This window comes from Monodon monoceros, unplaced genomic scaffold (genome assembly GCF_005190385.1).
Source record: "Monodon monoceros isolate NGI ecotype Baffin Bay Population unplaced genomic scaffold, NGI_Narwhal_1 Super_Scaffold_9, whole genome shotgun sequence".
Lineage (NCBI taxonomy): Eukaryota > Metazoa > Chordata > Mammalia > Artiodactyla > Monodontidae > Monodon > Monodon monoceros.
Window position 1 is genome coordinate 4,105,330 of NW_021703786.1, and position 24,744 is coordinate 4,130,073.

The following is a 24,744-nucleotide window of genomic DNA, read 5'->3' on the forward strand; positions in this document are numbered from 1 at the left end:
GAAGTTCTCACTGTGTTCCTTCATTCTTCTGAGTTTGGTAAGCATCCTTATGTCCGTTTCCTTGAGCTCTTTATCGGGTAAATTATTTATCTCCATTTCATTAAGGTTTTTTTTGGGGGGGTGGGGGTTTATTTTGATCCTTAGTTTGAAACATTCCTCTGTCTCCTCATTTTATTTGACTTTCAGTTTTTGTTTCTATAAATTGGGCAAAATAGCTACCTCTGTGGTTTTGAAAGAATGGCTTGTAGAGGAGTGTTCCCTGTGTAGACTGCTTGTGCCTGGTGGCTTTGGCAGGCTGGATAGAGCTAGAGCAGGCAGTCCATGGAGAGTGCAGCACCTGAGGCCATCTCGGCAGGGTGGCTGGGGCTAGAATAGGCACAGGCTGGAGGAAGGCCTTGGTGAATGCTGCATCTGAGACCACCTTAGTGGGTTGGCTGGGGTTGGAGTTGTTGCATGCCAGGTTTGGTCCCAGGGGAGTGCTGTACTCAAATCTGCCTTGGTGGAGCAGCTCGGGCTGGAGTGGGCATGGGCCGGGGGAGTCATGGGGGAACTCAAATGATGGCAGTTGATGGCCCCTCTGACCCCAGAGAGATCTCCAGCAGTTCCTTGCTCATTTGCAGAAGCTCTAGGGTTAGTCCAGGTGCCCTTTAAACTTCTGTTTTTTGGTCGTGTCCCAGGGTGGGCGAGTCTGTGCTCAGGCCCCTCAGAAAATCTCTCCCTACTGCAGGTCAGGGTGGGGTTCTCATGGATACCATGTTTCCATCTTTACTACCCATTTCTATGTGGTCCTTCTATGTGCAGTAGCTGTCCATTCAGCCTTCAGATCTTCAAAATAAATTTCTCTATACGTAGGTGTAGATTGGATGTGTTCGTGGGAAGAGGTGAACTCAGGGTCTTCCTATGCCACCATCTTGGACCCCTCTTAAATATTTTTCTTTTTATTAGGAAACCTATTATATATCTCTTTTAAATATATCTAATGAAATCTAATACTATAGTTTTTGGTACCCATAATTATCTTTTAAAGAAAATTCAGGCATCAGTTCTTATTCTCAGAAATTTATCATCTTTCCTTTTTCTCTGTTAACTCTTACTTCTCTTCTATATTGCCCTAGAATGTTACCCTGATATGTTATAATTTCAAGCTTAAAAATCTTTCATTGATCACCCTATCATTTTGTTACCAAAAAATTTAGGTAAATTATAATATATTTATTTCAATTTACTATGTTCGTTAGATTTTACATATTAAAATTTTCTTTTGATTTGAGTAGTAATTATATTATTGATTCACAATCAAAAAATTTAAATATGATATAAATTTTGTTAAATTATTTTTATAAAGGTAATTTTTTTAATGTAAATTCATATTTCAGTGGGATGGAAGGATTATTTTCAGTCCAGCTCTGTCATTTATAAGATTTCCATATTTGCATGGGCATTTCTGAGCTCTTTATTCTGCTGGTTTATTTGGTTTCATAAGTCTTGATATCTGCTAAGACACACTTTCCCACCTTGTTCTTCTTTTCAAATATTACTTTGGCTTATCTTATCTGTATACATTTTTGCCAAAATCTTGCTACGTTGAATTTATAGACTATTATAACTGATGAACCTACACTGACACATCGTAATCACCCAAAGTCCATAGTTTACATTACAGTTCACTCTTGGTGTATACATTCTGTGTGGGTTTGGACAAATGTATAATGACATGTATCAATCATTATTGTATCATACAGAGTATCTTTATTACACAAAATATTCTCTGTTCATTGCCTGTCATCTCTCCACAACCTTGCCCCCCACCCATAGCAACCACTGATCCTTTTATTGTCTCCATAGTTTTGCCCTTTCCAGAATGTCATATACTTGGAATCATACAGTATATAGCCCTTTCAGATTGGCTTCTTTCACTTAGTAATATGCATTTAAGTTTTCTCTGTGTCTTTTCATCTCTCTTATCTGGATGTTTATTTACCCATTTACCTATTGAAGAACATCTTGGTTGCTTCAAATTTGGATAATTATGAATAAAACTACTATAAACGTCATGTGCAGGTCTTTGTGTGGACATAAGTTTTCAACTCCTTTGGGTAAATACCAAGGAACTCAATTGTTGGATCATATGGTAAGAGGATGTGTAGTTTTGTAAGAAACTGCCAAACTGTCTTACAAAGTGGTTGTACCATTTTGCATTCCCACCAGCAATGAATGAGAGTTCCCATTGCTGAGAATGAGAGTTTCCAAAGACCTGGTTGTTTGGAAACTCTCAGGAGATTACCTAGTTCACCCAGAATTGAAGTGCTGATTTAGCAGATCTGATTTACTCTAAATGTAGCATTTAGAGTAGGAAGACTGACGCTGTAAGAGCACGGTTCTCCTTCCACTCATCCAGGTGTTTTGTTTTTATCTACCTAATGTTGATAGCAGAACATTGTTTTCTAATTGCCAAAAAGTATTAAAAGCTACCATATCCATTTATGATGAGGAAAGGCAAAGGTTGTTGGGTGGCTTACAATATAATTCAAGTAGGGAATTCAGAGTACTTTATATGAGCATACAAAACTTTCTTAGCAACTGCAAAGAAATACTCATGCTCCAAATTAGTAATTTACTTCCTTTTTGCCAATATGATTTTAGGGCAGATAAGAATATATTCAATCTGTGGCATTTTGATAGCAAAAGCAAAGTGCTGATGGTAATGGTGCAAGGCCCACATGCCAATAATTTCCTGTTTGTGGCTTCAAATCAGATATTGTGCAAGAGTCATTGTATCAGTTTACAAGAATTCTTTTGTTGTATTCTGCTTGTCAACACACAGAAGAATCCCCATAAAATGACCTGAATCCACAAATCCATAGTAAGAATGCATTTTACTTCACCACACTCACATATGTAACTGAAACAAAAGTCTCAAAGCATTACTTACCTTTTCTACATCCTTGTGTTCTTATTTAATATTCAATTTTATTTCATTAAATATTTGGTCTTATAATTTACTAATGAGTTATGCACCACAGTTTGAAAATACTGTAAAAATCATTACTTGTCAAACAGCTCACCAGAAACAAATTTTTTAAAATATATTTTTTAGTATTTTTCCCAATTTTTTTTTTTAGTTGAAAAACAGTATAGTGCCTCATGTGAAATAATATATCAATTAATCTGAGGTCATGATGCTGACATGACATTCTGTGAAGGTGAGGAAATTCCCCTCTGGTCACCCCCTCAACCATCTCATCTTAAACAACAGAGTCAGATTTTATAATCCATCTGTTAGGGATGCTTGTTTTTTACCCATATGTTTCCCTTTTTTTGGCTTGTATTTTTCTTAATTTATTTTTTAAAAATATTTTTACGGAAGCATAATGGACACAGTAATAAATAGAATCATACAGATGAACTTATTTGCAAAAGCAGAAATAGAGGCACAGATGTAGAGGACAAATGTATGGACACCAAGGGGGTAAGGGAGGGGTGGGATGAATTGGGAGATTGGGATTGACTTATATACACTACGACGTATGAAATAGATGACTAATGAGAACCTACTGTATAGCACAGGGAACTCCACTCAGTGCTATATGGTGACCTAAATGGGAAGGAAATCCTAAAAAGAGGGGATATATGTATACGCATAGCTGATTCACTTTGCGGTACAGCAGAAACTAACACAACATTGTAAAGCAACTATACTCCAATAAAAATTAATAATAGTAAAAAAGAATCATACAGTATGTACTCTTTTGTAACTAGCTTCATTTGCTGATCATTCTGTCTGACTCATAAGATTTCTTGAGATACTATCATTTAAGAAGAAAAAATTGCTGAGCCAGTATAGTCAGTCCTACTTTTGTTTAGCTGACAAAAAACTTTTGATTTTGGAATAATATGGCGTTTAGAAGCAAAAATATAATTATCTTTCTGTGATTCTAGTCATCATTGCTATATTAAAAAATTCACACAGTGCTATACCTGTGACTGGCACAAGATTACACCCAGAAAAGGCAAGGTTGGAGCCTACATCTATGAGTATTCTAAAATTAGCAACAGCAGACTGTAGTCCATGATATTGTGATGGCTTTACCACACTAATCAAGTATCATAAATGGACTATATTAAAATCACAGAACACCATAAGTATCTGAATGTAGACTTTTCACAATTGGGGTTCGTGCTAAATCAATTAAGTGGATTGCATTTTAACAAGTGAAATGGAATAGAATGGAAAATATCAAAGTGAACTGTATATAATAAGAATGATAATATTTCATTGATATAAATGGTATTTCTCACTATGTGTAGCAATAAATACTTTATAGCCACTTCACTATATACTCATCTGTAAAACATTAAATGTATATTGAACAATTACAGTGTGTGTGGCATTGTGTTAGGTGCTCCAGCACATGTTATTAAGGTAAATAAAACTGGAGCCTGCCCCTCAAGGAATTTAGGGTATGATGTAAAGAAATTTACAAATAAAGTTTAAAAATGCATTGTGTGATAAGGCCATAGTAATAATAGAGCTTAGAACATTAAGAGAGGATTCATAACAGAGTTGGCATTTGAGTGAGTTTTGAATGATAAATAGGATTTTATCTGCTCAAGAGGTGAACAGAGAATGATAAGCGTTTTTATTAGCATGAAAAACAATATGTATAATGTGTTGGTAAGCAGAGAGTAATCTATGTTTTAAATAAGATAATTGGGTACATGCAGGTCAGTGAAGGAAGAGTAAATATTAAACTTAGAAATTTGTACCTGTGTTAAGTGAGGAGCCATTAAGGAGAATAATGACATGATCAAAGTGGTATTTTAGAAATAGTAATCTTAAATAGTGTTGGTTATCTTGGAAGGGATTAACGTGGTGGTTGGTAGTCTAGACTACCAAATATGGAATAATAAAGAGCTAAACTATGGTGAAGATGAGGAGAATGGAAAGGAATGGTGAGACAGGTCTAAGATATTTACTGAAATAAGTATCTCGTCAATGAGGCTTGCATTTGGATGTCAGAACCAAGGGAGAATGAGTTAAAGATAACTCTGAAGTTTTTATTCGGATGATTAATGACATGTTGTTACTTTTACTGGAAAGAGAATAAGAAGAGAAACGTAGAGAAGATGATGGGTTGTGTTTTGGAAAGAGTAAGTTCAAGATGCTGACAGGTATAAATAACCAAAAGGCAACTGGAAATAAGGAACTGGACACCAGGAGAGGGATTTGAGAATGATCTGGAGGGTGATAGTTATGATAGCATGGCAGTGAATGTTATCACTCAGGGAGAGCTTGTAGAGAAGGCAGCGGAAAGGGACAAACTTTGGGGAACCTCCCTTTTCCCCCATTTAAGGAGTAGAAGTGAAATTAAGCCAAAACAGCCTAAATATTCTGAGGGTAGATGAGATAGTGGAGTATGAAAAACCTAGGGAAGAGAAAGTTTCAAGAACAAATGGCTTGAGCAATGTTATATGTAGCAAAGTGGTTAAGCAAGTTGATGAGAGGCATTTATTTTGTCAAATAGCAGGTTGTTTGGTGACACTACAAGTAATTATTTTTGAAATGTGGGGATGGGAGGAAAGATACGTAAACCAGATTATAAGAAGTAAAAGAAGTAAGCAGGGGAAATGGAAGGGGAAAAAGGGGAATGCACAGAAATTTTAAGGAAAGGACGTAATTGGATGGATTCATAATGGAAGGGTTTATCAATAAAATTAGACTGAAACAGAGGTTGTTGTTTCGTTCTGTTTAAAAAGAATTGAGGCTAGGAAGGTGGCCAGTGCAATAGTGGCTATCCAGAATTGGCACAAATCAAATAACTTAAAAATTATGATGATGGAGCACAGTGAAGGGAGAGTTGAGGTCAGACTTGCTCCGCTCAGTGCAGTGACTTTCTGAAGTATCTCTTGATATCTCCATAGGAGACGTGAGAAAGCAGAGTAGAAATGATTTATAATGTTATGTACCAGGTATCGCAGAGGTCAAGGGGCCTGAGGGTCAAAAATTATATCATGGGAGCCAGGCAAGAAAGGAGGATAAAGTCCAAGAACTGGAGGTATATTAGAAAATAGGTATCTGTCTGGAATCATTCATGTTAAATGGCAACTATTTATTTATTTCATTTGCTGCTTGCTTAGTTGAAGCATATTTGGAAAGTCACTGGGTACAAAGGGGCTTTTCAAAGAATTCACAAGTAATATCTATGGCCAGTTTTTTTCTGTTTAGCCCTAAAATAGCAATAAAGTTATAAAACTTTTTTTTTTAACTCATGGTGTGTTCTATGTCTGTCGCCTAGTGTTTTGCCTCCCAAAATGGTACCATGGACTCTTTTATGCATGACTTACCTTCATTTTAAATGCAAAAATTTATGATTACATCCCTAAAAATCCCAATCCATAATTTATCTTAGTAAATTATGATAGCTCTGTTATCTAGATTCTCATTTAAACTCCTGAATTGTTTGTTTTTACTTCTTAAGATAACAAAATAGAATAAGACCATCTGAATGTATAGTAACAGTGTTTCCCAGAATGTGCTTGGTAGACGAGACACTACAAAATAAAGGAGAGTGTGTGTGTGTAATATGGTTGGAAAACTTGAGGAAAACAAGTCATTATGTTACCTTTTGGGATATTCAAAATGCTTATTAGCATATCAAAGCTACTGGAAGCCCTGCAGGAAAGAAAGTTATTTTTTTCTAAATCCTGCATTTCTCTAACTTACCTGACCTACAAGGACCACTATCACCATCACCATCACCCAGTTATGCTTTAATACAAATCTAATTAATATCCTTTGGAACACATTTTGGGAAATATTGCTACATTTGAAATTGTATTTGGAAGTAAGCTAAAACAGTGTAAGAATGAATTCTGTGACTACTTATGAAATAGAATGACAGAGACAGATGAAGAATATGAGATCATGTTATTATGGACAATGGCCATAGGTACACAAAAGCAAATGTGTCAGAACAAAAGGAACCAATAATTTTAGGAAAAATATTTCTGAAAAAACTTGAGGAATGACCCCAACTTCTGTTATTCTAAGACTTGGAAAGCAAATCTGAGTTTATCATATCCATACCACCATGATTTTTTGTTGAGCAGTTAGTAAAAAATCACAGACTAATGTCAGATCTCTGTGGGAATCTTGGAATGGCCACTTACTAGCTGTGAAACCTTAGGCATTTTACTAACCTTTTGAGCCCATTCCCTCGTGTAAAATAGATACAAAGTTATGGTAAGCATTTAATATTGAATATATACAGCCCTTAGCAATGTATCTGCACAAAGTTCCTAATAAATGGTTGATATTATTAACTATTTGTATTATCTTTTCCTACTCTGCATTCACCTCTCCTATCTGAAGGGCCCTGCTTTAAAGCTCATACTTATATAGCAATCACTTTCTCTATTTGGTCCTATAAATCATATTTTCTATACTTTATTTTTAGTTCTATTATAACTTCTGCATAGAATATGGCTATAATTAGACTTGGATTTTTATCTCTGATAAGATTGCCATTTTTTTTACCTTATAATTAACTGTCAGAGATCAAGCTAGAAGTAAGAGAAATTGTCATTTCTGCTATTTTTTGTTGTTGTTATTCACCTGTGCATGAATTATTAATATTATCTTCAAGACAGTTTCTGTGCAGGAATCTTTTTAAGCCACTTTGGCTGTTACATTATATTTCATTTAGTTAAAACAATAATAGGCATAATCAATTAATGTGCTTTACTGGGTTCCTGTAAACTATCTTGGTTGATAACGTCCAGCATTTTGTTAGCCTTATATACCATGTACTTGGTGTGGACATCTTTAAGGAGTAGTTTATATTGATAACTCATAAAGTCTTTTTAGTTGAAGTATAGTTGATTTACAGTATTATGTTAGTTTCAGGTATACAACATAGTGATTCAGTATTTTCTAGATTATATTCCGTTATAGGTTATTACAAGAATCTGAGTATAATTCCCTGTGCTATACAGTATATCTTTGTTGCTTATCTATTTTATATATAGTACTTTGTATCTGTTAATCCCTAATCCCTGTTAATACCCCTAATTTGTCCCTCCCCCCTTCCCTCTCCCTTTCAGTAACCACAAGTTTGTTTTCTATGTCTGTGACTCTGTTTCTGTTTTACATATACATTCATTTGTATTATTTTTTAGATTCCACATGTAAGTGATATCATATAGTATTTGCCTTTCTTCTGACTTATTTCACTAAGCATAATATTCTCTATGTCCATCCACATTGCTGCAAATGGCATTATTTCATTCATTTTTATGGCTGAGTAATATTCCATTGTGTGTGTATACACACACACACACACACACATATATATATATATATAAACCCATACATTATAAACACAGTCTTAAAATTTGGACTTTAAGGAAAAATTATATTGTTAAAATGAGAACAGAGTGTGTATATCTCATAATCATCTAAATTCTGTATTAGTAACAAAAATATAAGGTTAAGCTTAAATGAATTAAGTTACCCCAGATTATTTTAATATTCTCTTTTATCTAATGAAATGACTCCAAAGTAAGAAACTGAATCTTGTTATTGGAATGCAAAAGCCTAAGACTCATCAAAAAGGATTTTTATGTTCTCATAATTAGTATCTAATGTATAACTTTTCTCTTATATTTTAATGTTGACAGCTTCTTCCCTGTGATTCCTTAGAAGCAGATGAAATGGAAAGGCTTAAGCATGAAAGAAATGATGCCTTGGAAGAAGTGAATACACTTAAGGTAATCTCCAATTTAGCTTCCTTATATTTTCTTTAGAAAAATGAAAAGAAAGAAAATTACCTTCTGTTGAATTCTGCAGTATCGGGGCTTAGTGTTTTTTTTAAAGAATATTAATATCAAATAGCTTAGCATTGAATGTTAATACCAAGTAATTTGATATTTATTTCTTCAGCTGACCTTTAGAGAATTAATTTTTTAGTTCACACACTTATTTATATTTCACAGTCTCCATCTAAGATTCAGTGTGAACAGTGGTTTTTAGTTATCCCTTCTGATCTAGCTACTTTTCACCCCTGTTTTTTCTTACGCTGATGGCAAGAATAAGGAGCCAACAAAGATTAGATGAGAAGCCCACAAAACAAGCCATGACAGTTTTGGATCCTCAGATGTTCATTGGGAAATACATTCTCTCCCATGTTCATGGGAATGCTTCAGGGACATCTTGTTTTGCTAACATAATTTAGAATTAAGGCAATGTGATTTAAGGGAAATAAAAACACAGTATATCCCAAATATACTTTAAGATTTTGGTTCTCTTTATATGTCTTCATTTCATGTTTAGTAGAATATTAAATTTACATTATATCCTAAGTTTTACAGAAAGCCATTATATTTTTCAAATCTTCAAGAAAAGCAACATAACTACTTGATTTACCATTAATTCACCATAGGAATATATTTTTAAATTACTTTTAATTATTTTCTTAAATAAGTGAAATTCTATTATTTGTTTAATTTTTATTAAAGCAAAATCTTTACACCAAAAAAAAAAAAAAAAAAAGAAAGAAAGAAAGAAATATCCTTGCTACCTTAGTTTTTAAATTCTGACCTCTAGAGGAAGCCATTGTTTAACACACCTTGTTTATCCTTTGGGAGACTTTCTCTATGTAGCCAATCATATGTTTAAAAATACATGTGTATATATTTTTTAACTTTTACAAAATTGCATACATTACACACTTTTTTACAACTTGCCTTCTTTTTTTCTCTTTGTTAGTATTATATCTTTGGTTACTTTTCAGGTTAACATATACAGATCTACCTAATTCTTTTTAATGCCTCTCCTATCATCAAAAGGTTCTATTCTAGGTTATTTAACCAGTTCCTTATTGATGGATATTTAGGCTATTTCCAGTTTTCCATTATTAAAAATAATTCCGTCATAAGTAGCTTTGTAGATGTATCTTTGGGCCGTTGTGCAGTTGTAAAAGTACAAATTGAATACGTTTCTGAAAGCCGAATTGCTTTTGTCAAAGAATATGGATGCATAAAATTTTACATGTTGCCAAATTCCCTTTCAAAAGCTATTACCAATTCATGTTACGTCCAAATGTAAGCATTTTACTACTAAAGGAATATTTTATATTTCTTTTTACATCTTTGAAATCACTAGCCACATTTTTTTGTGTAACAGGAGTTAAGATGAAAAATATAAATTTAGTTTTAAAAATATATTGACAGTAGTTTCCTCATATTCTCTTAGAAAACATCTCCCGGGTTGGTTACATTGGTAAGACAGCATTTTTATATAATTTACTCTGCATAAGTCGTTGAGTCTTACAGTTCATCAGAATTTTCTGAGGCTCTCAGATCTTTTTTATTTCCCTAATGTTTATCATTGTTAAATTTAGTGATATAATCCTGTTTTTTATTGGAATATCAGTATTAATTATTAGAATTTTAATTTAATTTAACATTTAAACAAAGTTTTCCTGAGGAGCTATTCAGTAAATCAGGATTCACATTTAAAATTTTTGAGATGTAACTGAGCATATCCTACTGTGACAAAACCTAAAAGCACGGGTGAAATATATTCTATATTTTATAATTTCCTTTACCTGAGAACCTATCTATTGGCTGAGAACCACTTGTTTAACTATAGAAAAGATTGTACAAAGCAATAAATATTTCATTTGAGATAATGTTTGCACTTTTGAGTTTTTCTGCTTGTATTGATATTACACACACTCACACAAATAGCAGAGGTTGTTAAATGAAGTTCATGGAGTGTGTAGATGGTCTCTCGTCACTTCCCATTATCCTGTGACATCTCTATTCTTCATGTCTGATTTGAGGTACAAAGAAAAATGAAGCCAAGAAAATTTGATACCAATGGCTAATTTTTATTTTACAAGAATGATTTTTAAAAGTGCCATGGGCCTCATTTAACTTAAAGCCTTTCTGCAGAGTTCACATTGCTACTGCTTTGCAAAGCTGAATGAAAATAGATATATTTTCCATTTACAGATGCAAAAAACTAGGACACAAAAAGTGAAGGTGACTTGCATAAAACCCAGGAGCCAGCAGTTTCTTGACTTATGGTCTGTGGCAGATTCATTAGATTGCTATATTATATTCATTGTCATGTACTTTCATTTCATCTGTTAGACAAGAATGAGCTGAAGTATAACAGAAAGCGAATTGCTTCCTGTAAACCCTGCAATGCTGCCATGAATATTTACCACTCAATATAATCTTCCAGCAATTCCTCTGCTTGGGTTTATAGTAAAATTGTTCTTAAATTACTCTTAGTATCTCTGATTTGATCAAAAACATGTAGATTTATTTATGACATACTTAACAAAATTGAACATTTTAGGATATTTGCTCAACTGAATTTTAAGTTCAAAGATTTTAATATTTGATTGACATGCCTAATGTTATTCTTCCTTAGTAACTATGATTTCATATTTTGGTTACACCAGTCATATCTTCAGTTTTATGGATAATCTTCCAAAAATAAACTAAATTAAGAAAATAATAGTTAACCCAGTTTCATAGTCCTCTTTAGTATAGTAAGAGACACTCTAAGTTGTAATAATAATGCTCTTCAATTTGCAAGCTCTTTGGCAATGATAGCTATTACCCAACATTTAGTTAATATTTATACATTCTGATCCTGATTGACTTATTTTGGACCTTGGATTTTGAGGTTTTAAAAAGCGGCTAACAGGGAGTCCACTGGTAGCTAGTGGTTAGGATTCCGGGCTTTCACTGCTGTGGCCCGGGTTCAGTCCCTGGTCAGGGAGCTAAGATCCTGCAAGCTGCATGGTGCCGGACCCCCCTCCAAAAAAAGTGACTAATTATAGTAACAGAAAATATGTTTACATCACCACAATTATACTGTAAATAACTAATTACTTTTAGATGGTATGTGTAAAGCCAGAAAAATGACTGGGAACTACATTTTCAAATTGTAGAAATTGGATGTTTGGGGAATTTATAAGCTTTGAAACAAAGCCCTAAATATCATACCCATTGATACCTTCATAACAAGTTATTAATTCAGTGGTTTTTAAATATAGGAAAAATTATTTCAATCGGAAAGGCAAAGGAAACAATTGACAGAAGAACTCCAAAATGTGAAACAAGTAAGTGTATGTATTGTATATATGTGTTTTGTATATGTGTGCATAAACATATGAGGTATATTTACAAAGTATTGATGCTGTATAATATCCCAGAGCTTACAGATGTAAGCAGTATAGTATAAAATAGCATAGATCTTAAAAGCGATCACTCATAGGGGCTGTACCCATGCTGAATTCCTGCTACCAAAGGAAATGTTAAAACTCCTCTTGGAAATTGCTTTCAAAGCCAGATATCTATGGACTGAAATGATCCATCTCATTGCTTTTCTCTTCTTTTTTTCTTTCTCTTTTATTTTCCCTTTTTCTTTCCTTCTGTTACTCATACTCATCTTATTAAAGATAAAAACAAAGCAAGCAAAAAACAAAAACCTCCAAAGCAGAGCATTTTTTAATTTTATTTTTTAACAATGAAAAGTAAAAATTTGGGATTTCCCTGGTGGTGCAGTGGTTGAGAATCCGCCTGCCAATGCAGGGTACATGGGTTTGATCCCTGGTCAGGGAAGATCCCACATGCCGTGGAGCAACTAAGCCCATGCGCCACAACTACTGAGCCTGCGCTCTAGAGCCTGCAAGCCACAACTACTGAGCCCGTGTGCCACAACTACTGAAACCTGCGTGCCTAGAGCCCATTCTCCACAAGAGAAGCCAGCGCAATGAGAAGCCCATACACTGCAATGAAGAGTAGCCCCCGCTCGCTGCAACTAGAGAAAGCCTGCACACAACAATGAAGACACAACGCAGCCAAAAATTAATTAACTAATTAATTTTTAAAAAATTAATTTTCACTCTGCATCATTCTTCAGAGAATTTTAAGTAACTTACAGCAAAAAAATACAACAGCATCATCATGAAATAGAGATACAAGTAACAAACAAATAAAATATTAATAAGAGTAGGAAGTTAAGAGACCATTGTTATAGATCAGTGGCAATCACCTGATTTTGAATCTCCCCAACATTATCCTCCCAGAAAACATAAAATTTACAGAGCAAAATAAAACCATACAGGACCCATACTGGTTTCTTTTGTTTGTTTGTTTGGGGGTTTTTTTGGCTGTGCCACTTGGCTTGCAGGATCTTAGTTCCCCAACCAGGGATTGAACCCAGGCCCATGGTAGTGAAAGCACCGAGTCCTAACCACTGGACTGCCAGGGAATTCCCAGGACCCATACCTTAAATATGGCTATTGGACAGGGAACACCAGAACCTTCAAACTACATACAAATAGTTTAAAAATTCCAACAAATTCTTGCAACTTGCCTGCCACTGAAACCTGGGGTACAAAGAGCAGAGGAGTTACGGCTTAAAAACTCTGAAAAAGAATAAGGAGAAACAGAGCAATTAGATGAAATACTACAAATAAAATCACCCCCAGAAAGAGAAAAATGCCACTATTAATGCCAAAATACTGAACAGAGGCCAGGTTTTTGTGGTTCTCAGGACTTGAGAAAGTGTGTGCAACCAGAAGTGGCAGCCTTCGAGAATCATTGCTTCTGGGGAAGAATCAAATAGAGAAGGGGTGGTATCCCTTGGAGATTAGGAAATAAAGAGAAACAAGGAAATAAGAGGGGAAAATTAAGGATCTTGCAGAAATGAAAGAGAAACAAGACATACCAAACCTCCTCTATCTACCCTCCACTATGACCGTCAACAACATGATCCATAAAAGAAATTGCACAGAAGAGGGTGCTGTTGAACTAAGAACTCTTTCTATGAAAGAAAAAGGAATTGGAAAAAAAAATCTGTCCCTGTCATTACAAGACAACTGTAAAAATCAGACAATATGAATGAAAGCTTTCCTCCTAATGAAAACTCCAAAACAATTCAACCACAAAGCTGACAAAAACTAACACATCACTGCAAACTCAATTTAATATCCTCAAACAAGCATTTGGCATTAAGAAAGAAAAACACCTCAAATCAGAAATTTAAAACTGACTTAGAAAATGACAAAAAACAGGAATAAATGAAATGAGAGTTGATAAAACTTAGGAAAGAAAGAGAAGAAAAAGACAAATGATACCAGAAATGAAAACTAAATTACAGGTTTCCCAAGGAAGAACATAATCAAATGAAAAGGCATTGAAGAAAACCAGAAAAATAAGAATGAAATAAAGAAGTAAAAGATTTTCTTAAAGAAATAAATCAAAACAACTGAACAGCACTAATATTTAGAACTATAATCCAAGAAAACTTTTCAGAAATAAGATGACCTGACACTGTTAATGGATAGTGGGGAAATTTGGCCTGGAAAGATCAATTATAGGACCTATCCTAGTAAAACTAGTAGACTTTAAAGATAGAGAAAAAAATATGCAAAGTGCCTTCAAATGAAAAGGTCAAATAACTTACAAAGGCAATAGAATTAGACCAGCATCAGCTTCTTTATACAACATACAAAGTAAGGCATTAGTGGAGCAATATTTTCATGAAACTAAAGGAAAGAATGTGTAAACCAAGAATATTGTATACCACCAAGTTGACTCCCAGATATCAAGGCCATAGAAAAATAGTTTAAAATGTGCCAGTATTCAGAGCATAATGTACACATGTAGTATTCCTGAGGAATCTGGGAGAGGTGAGTTTCACCCAGCCAAAAAATGCCTGGGATAACTTTGACAAGAATTCCCAAACTGTGAGCATTTCTTATCTGTTATTTTATAGCTGAGACTAAAATGAGAGTGAGTTCACAGGTAGAAGAATAATGTGTAAACATTACATGTCTGACAAAAATCAAAGATGCAATTTTATTTTTAATGAGAGGAGAAGGGAGAAAAAAGGGAAAATAGCATAAGGTCATTCTGTTGTATGAGTAAAGTATAATAGTCACTGAATATTATTTAAAACTGACACCAAATATTAAAAAGATGAGGTAAAGATTGAGGGAATATCAGGCACTATAAAAAGCAATAATACAAATGTAACCTGTAGAATGAAAATACACATCTTCCTAATTACCAAATGAAATCTTTTTAAAGAAGTAAAAGGGACACATGAATGAAGAAATGCAGTAAATATACACAATAATTTCAACAAAAGACAGTATGACAAAATTGAGACTGAACATAATAGTCATCTTAATTAACATAACTGGGATTAACTCACCTATTAAAATGTTTTAGGAAAATATCGTTTACCAAAACTGACCTCAATAGAGATAGAAAGTTTAATATACCAATTTCCATAGAAGAAATAAAGTTACCAAGAAGCCACCCTATAGAAAAGGACCAGGCCAAATAGTTTCACAGGGGAATCTAACCAAACCTCTGGCAATCAATCTCCCATAAATGGCTTCAGAGTATTAAAAAAAAAAGAAAAGAAAGAAAGAAAATTTACAAATTCTTTTCTGGGAGCAAGTATAACATTTGATGCATAAACCTGATAGAAGTAGCACAAAAAAAGAAAATGCAGTTAGACTAGAAAGACAACTAGGGACATACGAATTGGAAAAGAAAAAATAAAGCTATCTCTGTTTGCAGATAACATAATAGTAATCCAGAAAACTCTAGAGAATCAATGATAAAACTAACTCATTGGAAAAATCCACAAGCCAGCAAGATATAAAATTAATATGCAAGGGACTTCCCTGGTGGGCAGTGGTTAAGAATCCGCCCACCAATGCAGGGGACACGGGTTCGAGCCCTGGTCCGGGAAGATCCCACATGTTGCAGAGCAGCTAAGCCCGTGTGCAGCAACTACTGAGCCTGTGCTCTAGAGCCCACGAGCCACAACTACTGAGCCCGTGTGCCACAACTACTGAAGCCTGTGCCTAGAGCCCACGCTTCGCAACAAGAGAAGCCACTGCAATGAGACACCCGCGCACTGCAATGAAGAGTAGCCCCCACTCGCCGCAACTAGAGAAAGCCCACACGCAGCCACGAAGACCCAATGCAGCCAAATAAATATTTTTTTTAAAAAAATTAAAATTAATATGCAAAATTCAATTGCATCCATATACACAAATTATAAGCAGAAGTTTTAACAGTTTAGATGAAACCAAAAATTATATAGAAAAATGGGTAAAAGACATGAACAGACCACTCACCAAAAAGTTATAAAAAGGTCATATGAAACATGAAAAGATACTCAGTCTTTCTCATAATAAGAGAAATACCAATTAAATCTACATTGAGGCAGGACTTCCAGCTTCAAGTACTGAGCAAGACACTTGCAGAGGACATTTTCCAAGAGAAAACAACTCTAAAACCTGGACATTACACACTAAGCAACAACCAAAGGAACTGGAACATGAACGCAGAGAAGCTGCTCCTCTGGGAAGCGGGGAACTATGTGAACTAAATTTCTTGTTCCGAGTGTTTTAAGCCTGGAGCTAACAGCAATCTGATACCAGTGGAAATTGACCCTCACTTGGAGTCACTTGGTATTTGAAAATATTCACAGACAATTCAATGAGGAAAAGCTGCTCATTACAATACATGGTGCTAGAACAAGGGAATATTAGTGTGAGAAAAATTGAATCTCAACCACTACCTCATTTCATATTCAAAAACTAACTTTGAATGGATTACAGATCTAAACATAAGAACTAAAACTTAAATTCCAGAAGAAACTTTTGTGACATTGGGTTAAGCAAAGTTATCAAACCATATACCTAAAATTAGTAAATTTTACTATTATATATATAAATTATTCCTCAGCAAAGCTATTTTTTTTTTTAGATATGCCAGTACAACTTTTCATCCATCAGATTAGCAAAAATTCAGAAGCTTGACAGTGCGCTGTTGGTGAGGCTGTTTCAAAACAGGCATCCTCATACATTGCTGGTGGTAATGCAAAATGGCGTGCAGCTATGAAGGAGAATTTGGCATTTCTAACAAATCTATGTATGCATTTACACTTCAACCTGGCAACCTCACTGCTAGGAATTTGCCTTGAAGATATACCTTTAATAATATTAAAATACATGTGCACAGTATTTATTGTGATATTATTTGTAATTAGGAAATATTGGGAACTACCTTAATCTCCTAAGCATAGGTGATTGAATGGACTATGGTCCATATGTACAATAGAGCTCTATGCCACTGCAGGAGAGAGAAGGAAGATCTCTCCTCAGTAGTACAAAGTGGTTTCCAAGAGATACTTTCAAGTAAAAAAGAGCAAAGGATGAAAGAGTGTATATAGTATTATCATTTATAAACAAGAGAAATTATCATGTGTATCTATTTATCTTTACAAAAGAAACCAAAGGAAGGATAAACTACGCAGCAATGAAATTGGTTATCTACAACACGGGTGGGCACAGAGTGGACAAGATGCAGGAGAGAATGACACCTCTCTGAGAATACCTTTTTATGTAATTTTTACTTTGGGGGACATGTTAATATTCTACATATTTTTAAAATATATAAAGAAATCAGGAAAGATGGGAAAGGGAAAATGAGCTTAAAACTACAAGCAAAGTGAAATAAATTAATTCATTTGCATGTCAAATGAATACCATAAATATACCAAAGGAAAACAAAAGAAAGAATCAATTTCAGTAACCTATGAACACAGTATTTATGTTCAGTGTTTGACAGGTTGGGTTGAGTTAGAAAAGAATTGCAAACAAATCCCAAAACTTGTGTAGTATGTTTTGTTGTCTTGTTGTTATTTTAGAGGTGTGGCCAAAGCCATTCTGAAACAATTTTAAGATGTAATATAGGTCTCAGCAAATGTGTTGGTTGTTGTTGAGAGCCAGAATCTCAATGAAAAAGCAAAGACATTCAAAGCAGAATGAAGGAAGTCAAAAAAGAATTCTGTGGATGTACTAGAATTGGAGGTATCATTGTGAATGCATCATTTCTAAAATATATGTGTATGTATGTATGTGAATATGAATAATACGTGCCCATATATATATGTATGTATACACACACACGTGTGTGTGTGTATACATATATATATATATATATATATATATAATCCTAGCTCTGACAGCTGAAAGAGCCAAGAAGCAGACACCCCAATAGCAATAAGCATATAGCATATCTAAGTACCCATTTCCCACTAATAGGAATCCAGGCTTCTTGGAGAAATGACTGATTTCAGGGCCAGGGGTGGGTAAGTACAAAATGAGCCTGAAACATCTTATGCTAGAAAATAAGGAAATGCCCAAAATGATGGGATCATGTCACAAGGAACCAGCTTGAAGGGCCTTCCACTGGCCAATCTGGAAGTACTTGAGCACCAAAATAATTAAATACAGTAATGAACCATTGAAAACATTGTAATTCATGAGTCCATACCATAGTAAAGAGATGAATTAATTAATGAGGAGAACTGAAGGCTCTTTCTCATTATAGACTGTTGAGTGCTGACTGATAACTACAGTTATCAGAGAAGCTGCCAGATTTGGGAAGTCAGCATTTTGCATCTGTTTCAGTAATGGCTGGATCAGACTCAAATCATAAAATGCTAAATCTAGGGGGCATTTTTTTAATGAAGAGCAGAACATTTACATATTTACATGGTTTTAAAGTGGCTTTTTATAAACTGCTTATTAATTGCAAGGGGAAAATAGTAATTATACAGTAGTGAAATCAGACAACTCCTAGACTGGTGCTAAAAATGGATATCACCAGTGAAGAACAGATGGGCATGTGTGACTTCAAATGTGATACCTTGAAAAGGACGCAACATCAGTTATGTAGCATTATGGCTAAGAATGTATAAACCTGAATCTGGCTATGAGGAAGCATCAGACAAACCCCAAATGAGGGACAGCTTTATTTTTTTTAAAGGTGTGTGTGTGTTGGGGGTGTGGGTGGGGGTTATATTCTTCAGAACTGTCAATGACATAAAGAAACAAAAGAATGAAAAGGAAGGGAAGGAGAGAGGGAAGGAGGGAGGAAGGAAGGGAGGGAGGGAGGGAGGGAGGAGGGGAGGGACATAAGAAAGAGATGGACAGGGGAGAGAGAAAGACAGACAGGAAGAAAGAAAGAGAGAAAGGATGAGGGAGGGAGGAAGGAGAGAGGGAGGGAAGGTCCCAGATTAAAAGAGGGTAAAGAGACATGAAAACTAAAAAAAAATGCTGATCCTACACTGGATCCTGCACTGGAATGGGGAAAATGCTATAAAGGATATTATTGGGTCAATTAACAAAATTGGAATACAGATGGTAGATTAAAGTATTGGTTCAATGTTAAATTTCTTAAATTTGATAGCTGTACTATGGTTGTATAAGATAGCCTTATACTTAGGAAATACTAACGTTTGTAGGGGTAAAGAACCATGATGAGTGTAATGTAACTCACCCTCAGATGGTTAGAAAAAATTGTGTGTATATGTGTATATATATTTATATACATATGTGTATATAAATATGTATATGTATACATATATGTGTACATATGTATATAAGTGAGAGATTGAGAACATGCAAAATCTTGGTAACAACAACCTTGAAATATCAGTGGTTTACAAGAATACTTTATTTCTCACTCATGGACATGTTGGCAAAACGGTGAATCTGTGAGTTAGGTAAATTTGGGCCAAGGATATAAAGATTTCTTTGTACTATTCCTATTCTTGTATCCCTTATGTAAATTTGGACCAGGGATGGCCTGGTTGTGACCATAATACTTTATTCACTGTTTTGTAAAGAATTGGTGGTACTATTCTCTAAAATCTAAGTATTTTTGATGAGTTTTCATGCCTTACAGAATAATCCAACCTAACTGTTTAAAATCATGAGCACAGTTTCCCATGAAATTATATATACTGCTTGTTATTTTTTCTTCAAGTTCTAACAACTTTTAATGGGCATGGGCCATTTTTCTAGCAACTTCCTTTGATCAACAGCTTTCTAAAGCCTACTCTCATACAAGTTGTTTTTAAAGTTTTTTCTACATTTACTTAAAATTTTCTTTTCTCCTAAATGCTTGGAACTTAAAAGCTTTAGAATATCAAGCATACTTAGTAAAGTAAGGTAATATGATAGTATAAATGTATATAGCACGAAATAAGCACTCAACAAATGTTAACTATTATGGTCATTATTATTAATAATAGAAGAAGTAATATTAGGTGTGGAGAAAGAGGTGGAAATGATTTGTTTTAACGATTTGATTTAGAGGAAGAAAACCTAATTCTGGCTGACGGAATAAGGAGACTTTTATTAAAGAGAAGGTGGACCAGACATGGAAAGGGGATAGCATTCCAGGCAGAGGGTGCAGCATGAAAATCGTGGTATGAAAGGGAAAGTCTTATCTTGAGAGTCAAAATGGGCCCTCTTTTGTATGCTAATTTTACTATTACTTGTTAATATGTTTGTATCTAAAAATGTGATGATAATGTCTGTCTTATAATTTGTTCCTAGTTCTTTAGCGTTTAAGAGCCTAAAACTATCAGTAATATAGTAAGTTCCTAAAAAATAATAGTTTTGATTTGTATTCTTTTATCTTATCATTATTAAAGGCCTAGGAACATAAGGGAAACATGGAAAGATGAAAGCATTAGGAAATAACATTTGGGGGCTGTGGGAAGGTGTTGTGTTGGGGCCAAAGCATATAGGCACTTGAATACCAATCTAAGATTTGAGACAGTGGATTGCCAGTGAAGATACTTGACAGGAGCAGAAGAAAGATCAACTTGTTCCACCTATAATCTGACCCCTGTCTTTCCTTCACACTCTACATCTAACTTGTTGGCCCTACTTTTTAAAAATTGGGGAATTCTGCCACTTTTTATCACTCCCATCACTGGTCTAAGCGATCATCACCTTCTGCCTGTGTTGTAATCATAGCTTCCTACCAGATCACCAGCTTTTACCCTTGCCCCACCCCCATACAGTCTGATCTGAACACAGCAGCCAGAAATAGCCTTTTAAAACTTGTTAGAACTCTCCCGAACTTTCCGTCTCACTCAGAATAAAAGCCAGTCCTATCCCCCATCCCTACACCCCTCTAACCTCAATGACCTCATTTCTTACCACTCTTCCCCCCACTCCCCTACTAGTTCTCCAGCCCCTCTGACGTCCCTGCACCATCACCCCACTAATGCTCCAGCTCTCACTGTCTGTGGATAAGTTTTTTGGTATTCCTGATTGCTTTCTTATACATTTTATACTTGTTATGTTTTTGTCCTTCACCTACTTTTTTAAATACAAAAATAATTTAACTATATTCTAATAAAAATAAGTATTTCAATTTAATTACCAATCATGATTTACACAAGTATTACTGTAACTCATGCTGTCTGTATAAAATATTCAGATAAGCACACTGTTGTGTAAAAAGTTTTTGAAATTAATTCATTCATTAACAGTGACCAGATCAGTTATGTGTTTATGTATACAACTCAAATGAGTCACATGCCTGACACAAACACTACAGTTCAACACTAATATCCTAAATGATGCAGTGATAAAAGTGAAATACAATTCTACCAAAACAAAAAACTTTTAGATTTAAATGCAAACTGAAGAAAATTAAATTAAAAGTTCAGTTCTTCAGCCTACTTAGCTATATTTCAAGTGCTCAATAGCCACATGTAGCTAGTGGCTACCATATTAGACAGGGCAGCTCTAGAACTCTGCATCCTTGCTACTCAAAGAGCGGTTGAGGACCAGCAGTGTCAGCAACACCTGGAACTTAGAAATGCAGGGTCTCAGGTCTTACCCCAAGACTTACTGAAACAGAATCTGCATTTAACAAGTCCTTGGGTGATATGAATGCACCTTAAAATTTGAGAAGTCCAGATAACAGGCAATGCAGGATTTAACTGGGTAGTGGCAATGGAATTATACCAAGTATACCAGGGCGGTCAGTGTGAAAGATACCATGAGGGTAAAGTCAACCAGACTTAACAGGGATAGCATGTTCAGTAATAATCAGAAAAAGTGGTCGAGGCTTTGTAATTTGGTGATTGAGAGTCTATAATAATGCAATTAACAAAGCAAGAGAAATGAGATTGAGAGTAAAGACGTTTTAATTCATAGTATAGATTAATGCATATTTTCCAGTTTTAGCAAAAATAATTTTTAAAATATATATGTGTATACAAACATGTGCATACATACTGGCACAACTACTCATTTCAGAAACACACACTTGCAATAAAAATATGCTACCCAAAATCAACCCAAAACTGTCCTTTTTTTTAGTATATTGACCTTGCATACCATTCATCTTCTCTTATTCATGTAGAATGTTATTATTCGGTTTAAGGGGATTTCAGACTTATTGTTAATGAAAGAGTTTCTATGCTTTAGTGAAAATACTACTTCTCCATTTTTCCAAGGATTAATTTCTTTTTTCATAATTAGCAAGTCTTTAAAAATTACAAATACATGTAATGAGGTGGATGGACCTAGAGTCTGTCATACAGAGTGAAGCCAGAAAGAGAAAAACAAATGCTGTATGCTAGCACATATATATGGAATCTAAAAAACCGGTACTGGTGAACCTAGTGGCAGGGCAGGAATAAAGACACAGATGTAGAGAACGGACTTGAGGGCACAGGGGTAGGGAGGAAGCTGGGACGAAGTGAGAGAGTAGCACTGACATATATACACTACCAAGTGTAAAATGTATGGCTAGTAGGAAGCTGCTGCATAGCACATGGAGATCAGCTCGATGCTTTGTGACGACCTAGAGAGGTGGGATAGGGAGGGTAGGAGGGAGATGCAAGAGGGAGGGGATATGGGGATATATGTATACACATAGCTGATACACTTTGTTGTATAGAAGAAACTAACATAACGTTGTAAAGCCATTATACTCCAATAAAGATGTAAAAAAAAATAAAAATTACAAAGTAATTGTGATTAACTCTTCTCTTAAAAACTTTTAAAAACCAGTAATTTGAGTCGTATGAAATTTGGCAAAATTTCTTTCCCCTTTTTTAGTATCCTTTTGAAGATCTTGATATGAAATCAGTACAGTACTAATAATTATGCCATATAAATCCTTTAAATACATAGGTAACCTAATTATTAAAACACCATTAGATTGACTTTCAATTTATTTTACAGTGCTGTTTCCAGTTGCTTCCAAAGGAAAAGAGAGCACAATTTGATATCCTTTGTTCGTTTAAAACTTTTAATTTAATTATTGTGAGACCTGATCCTAAAAGCAGAATAATCTCTCCTTTTGAAGGTACAATAGCTATTTTAAATTATGGAAATTAATTTACCTTTATTTAGTGTAATGACCCAAAAAGAAAGCAATGAAGAACTAAAGAGAGGGAGACAGGAAGAATGGGGAAAAGGAAGGGAGAGCAAGGGAAGGAAGAAATTAAAAAAATGAAAGAACAAGCTGTGAAGGGATCCTTTTCCACTAGAAGGATCAGGTACATTTGTATTTTTTTCAACCAGGGATGGCCTGGTTGTGACCATAATACTTTATTCACTGTTTTGTAAAGAATTGGTGGTACTATTCTCTAAAATCTAAGTATTTTTGATGAGTTTTCATGCCTTACAGAATAATCCAACTTAACTGTTTAAAATCATGAGCACAGTTTCCCATGAAATTATATATACTGCTTGTTATTTTTTCTTCAAGTTCTAACAACTTTTAACAGGCATGGGCCATTTTTCTAGCAACTTCCTTTGATCAACAGCTTTCTGAAGCCTACTCTCATACAAGTTGTTTTTAAAGTTTCTTTCAGCATAGTGTTATGACCTAAGGCAGCAATGAATTGGTGAACAGTCCAAAGCCAAAATATTTAGCTTGTCTAAACCAGTCTCTGCCCTAAAGAAACACGGGAAATTTCTCCAAGTTCAGATAAGCCCAGTTGTAGTTGGCCTCACCTGTGTAAAGGTTGGGTTGAACGCCTGAGGAGGGCGTGAAGTCCCGAGGCTGAAACGAGGTCAGATCAGCACAGGATTCTCTGTGGACAGTTGAGCATGAACTTAGATACAGCTGGAACAGCTGGCATGTGCACTATTTTGGTTTATGGATTAAGCAACAACGGAAACTTTAAGAACAGATTAAGTATATCTCTAAAAGGAAGAATAATATGTGATTACTAAAGAATATTCACATTTTCACACTTGAAGAGATTTGTTAATTTTGTGCATTTATTAAAGAAACAGTAAAGCCTCTAATTTTTAGAATTGATATGAGTTCTTAGACCCCTTTCCTTCTTCTTTAGTGATGTGAACTTTTTACAATAGTTCTGTATGGAACTAGTAGATATTCCAAGATGCCAGTCTCATCTTTAGAGGAAAAAAAAAGAAAAATACATGTATTTGTCAGGTTTTTTTCTGTTCTGAAAGGGGACTGTAGTAAAATGTTCCTGTGTTCCCATTTCAGATGGTCACTTGTAACCTCAGAATGTCAACCTGTATTTTCTATTAAAAACCCTCTTTGCAAGGATCCCTCCTGCTACTCTGTTATAGTCTCAGCCACCTCCTTCCATGCCCCATCTCTTAACATCTAGCAACCACTAATCTGTTCTCTGTATCTATAATTTTGTCTTTCCAAGCATGTTATATAAGTGTTATCATACAATATGTCACTTTTGGGGATTGGCTTTTTTCATTCAACATCCTTCCCCTGGAATCCATCCAGGTTGTTTTGTGTATTTATGTTGTTCCTTTTTATTGCTGAGTGCTTATAAAACTGGTGAAACCTGATTAAGCTTGGTAGATCATATCA

General features: G+C 34.8%; 1 protein-coding gene across 5 annotated transcripts in view; it reads left to right on the forward strand.

Moving 5' to 3' along the window:
* The window catches only part of STXBP4 (syntaxin binding protein 4), a 180,306-nt gene that overhangs the window by 74,349 nt on the left and 81,213 nt on the right, over window positions 1–24,744 (forward strand). For 4 of the 5 annotated variants that reach the window (XM_029211804.1, XM_029211807.1, XM_029211805.1 and 1 more), the window contains 2 exons: window positions 8,680–8,769; window positions 12,075–12,140. In XM_029211804.1, coding sequence (XP_029067637.1) covers window positions 8,680–8,769; window positions 12,075–12,140 — 156 coding nt within the window. The remainder of the gene's footprint in view (window positions 1–8,679; window positions 8,770–12,074; window positions 12,141–24,744) is intronic. The other variant, XM_029211808.1, reaches the window with a different exon arrangement.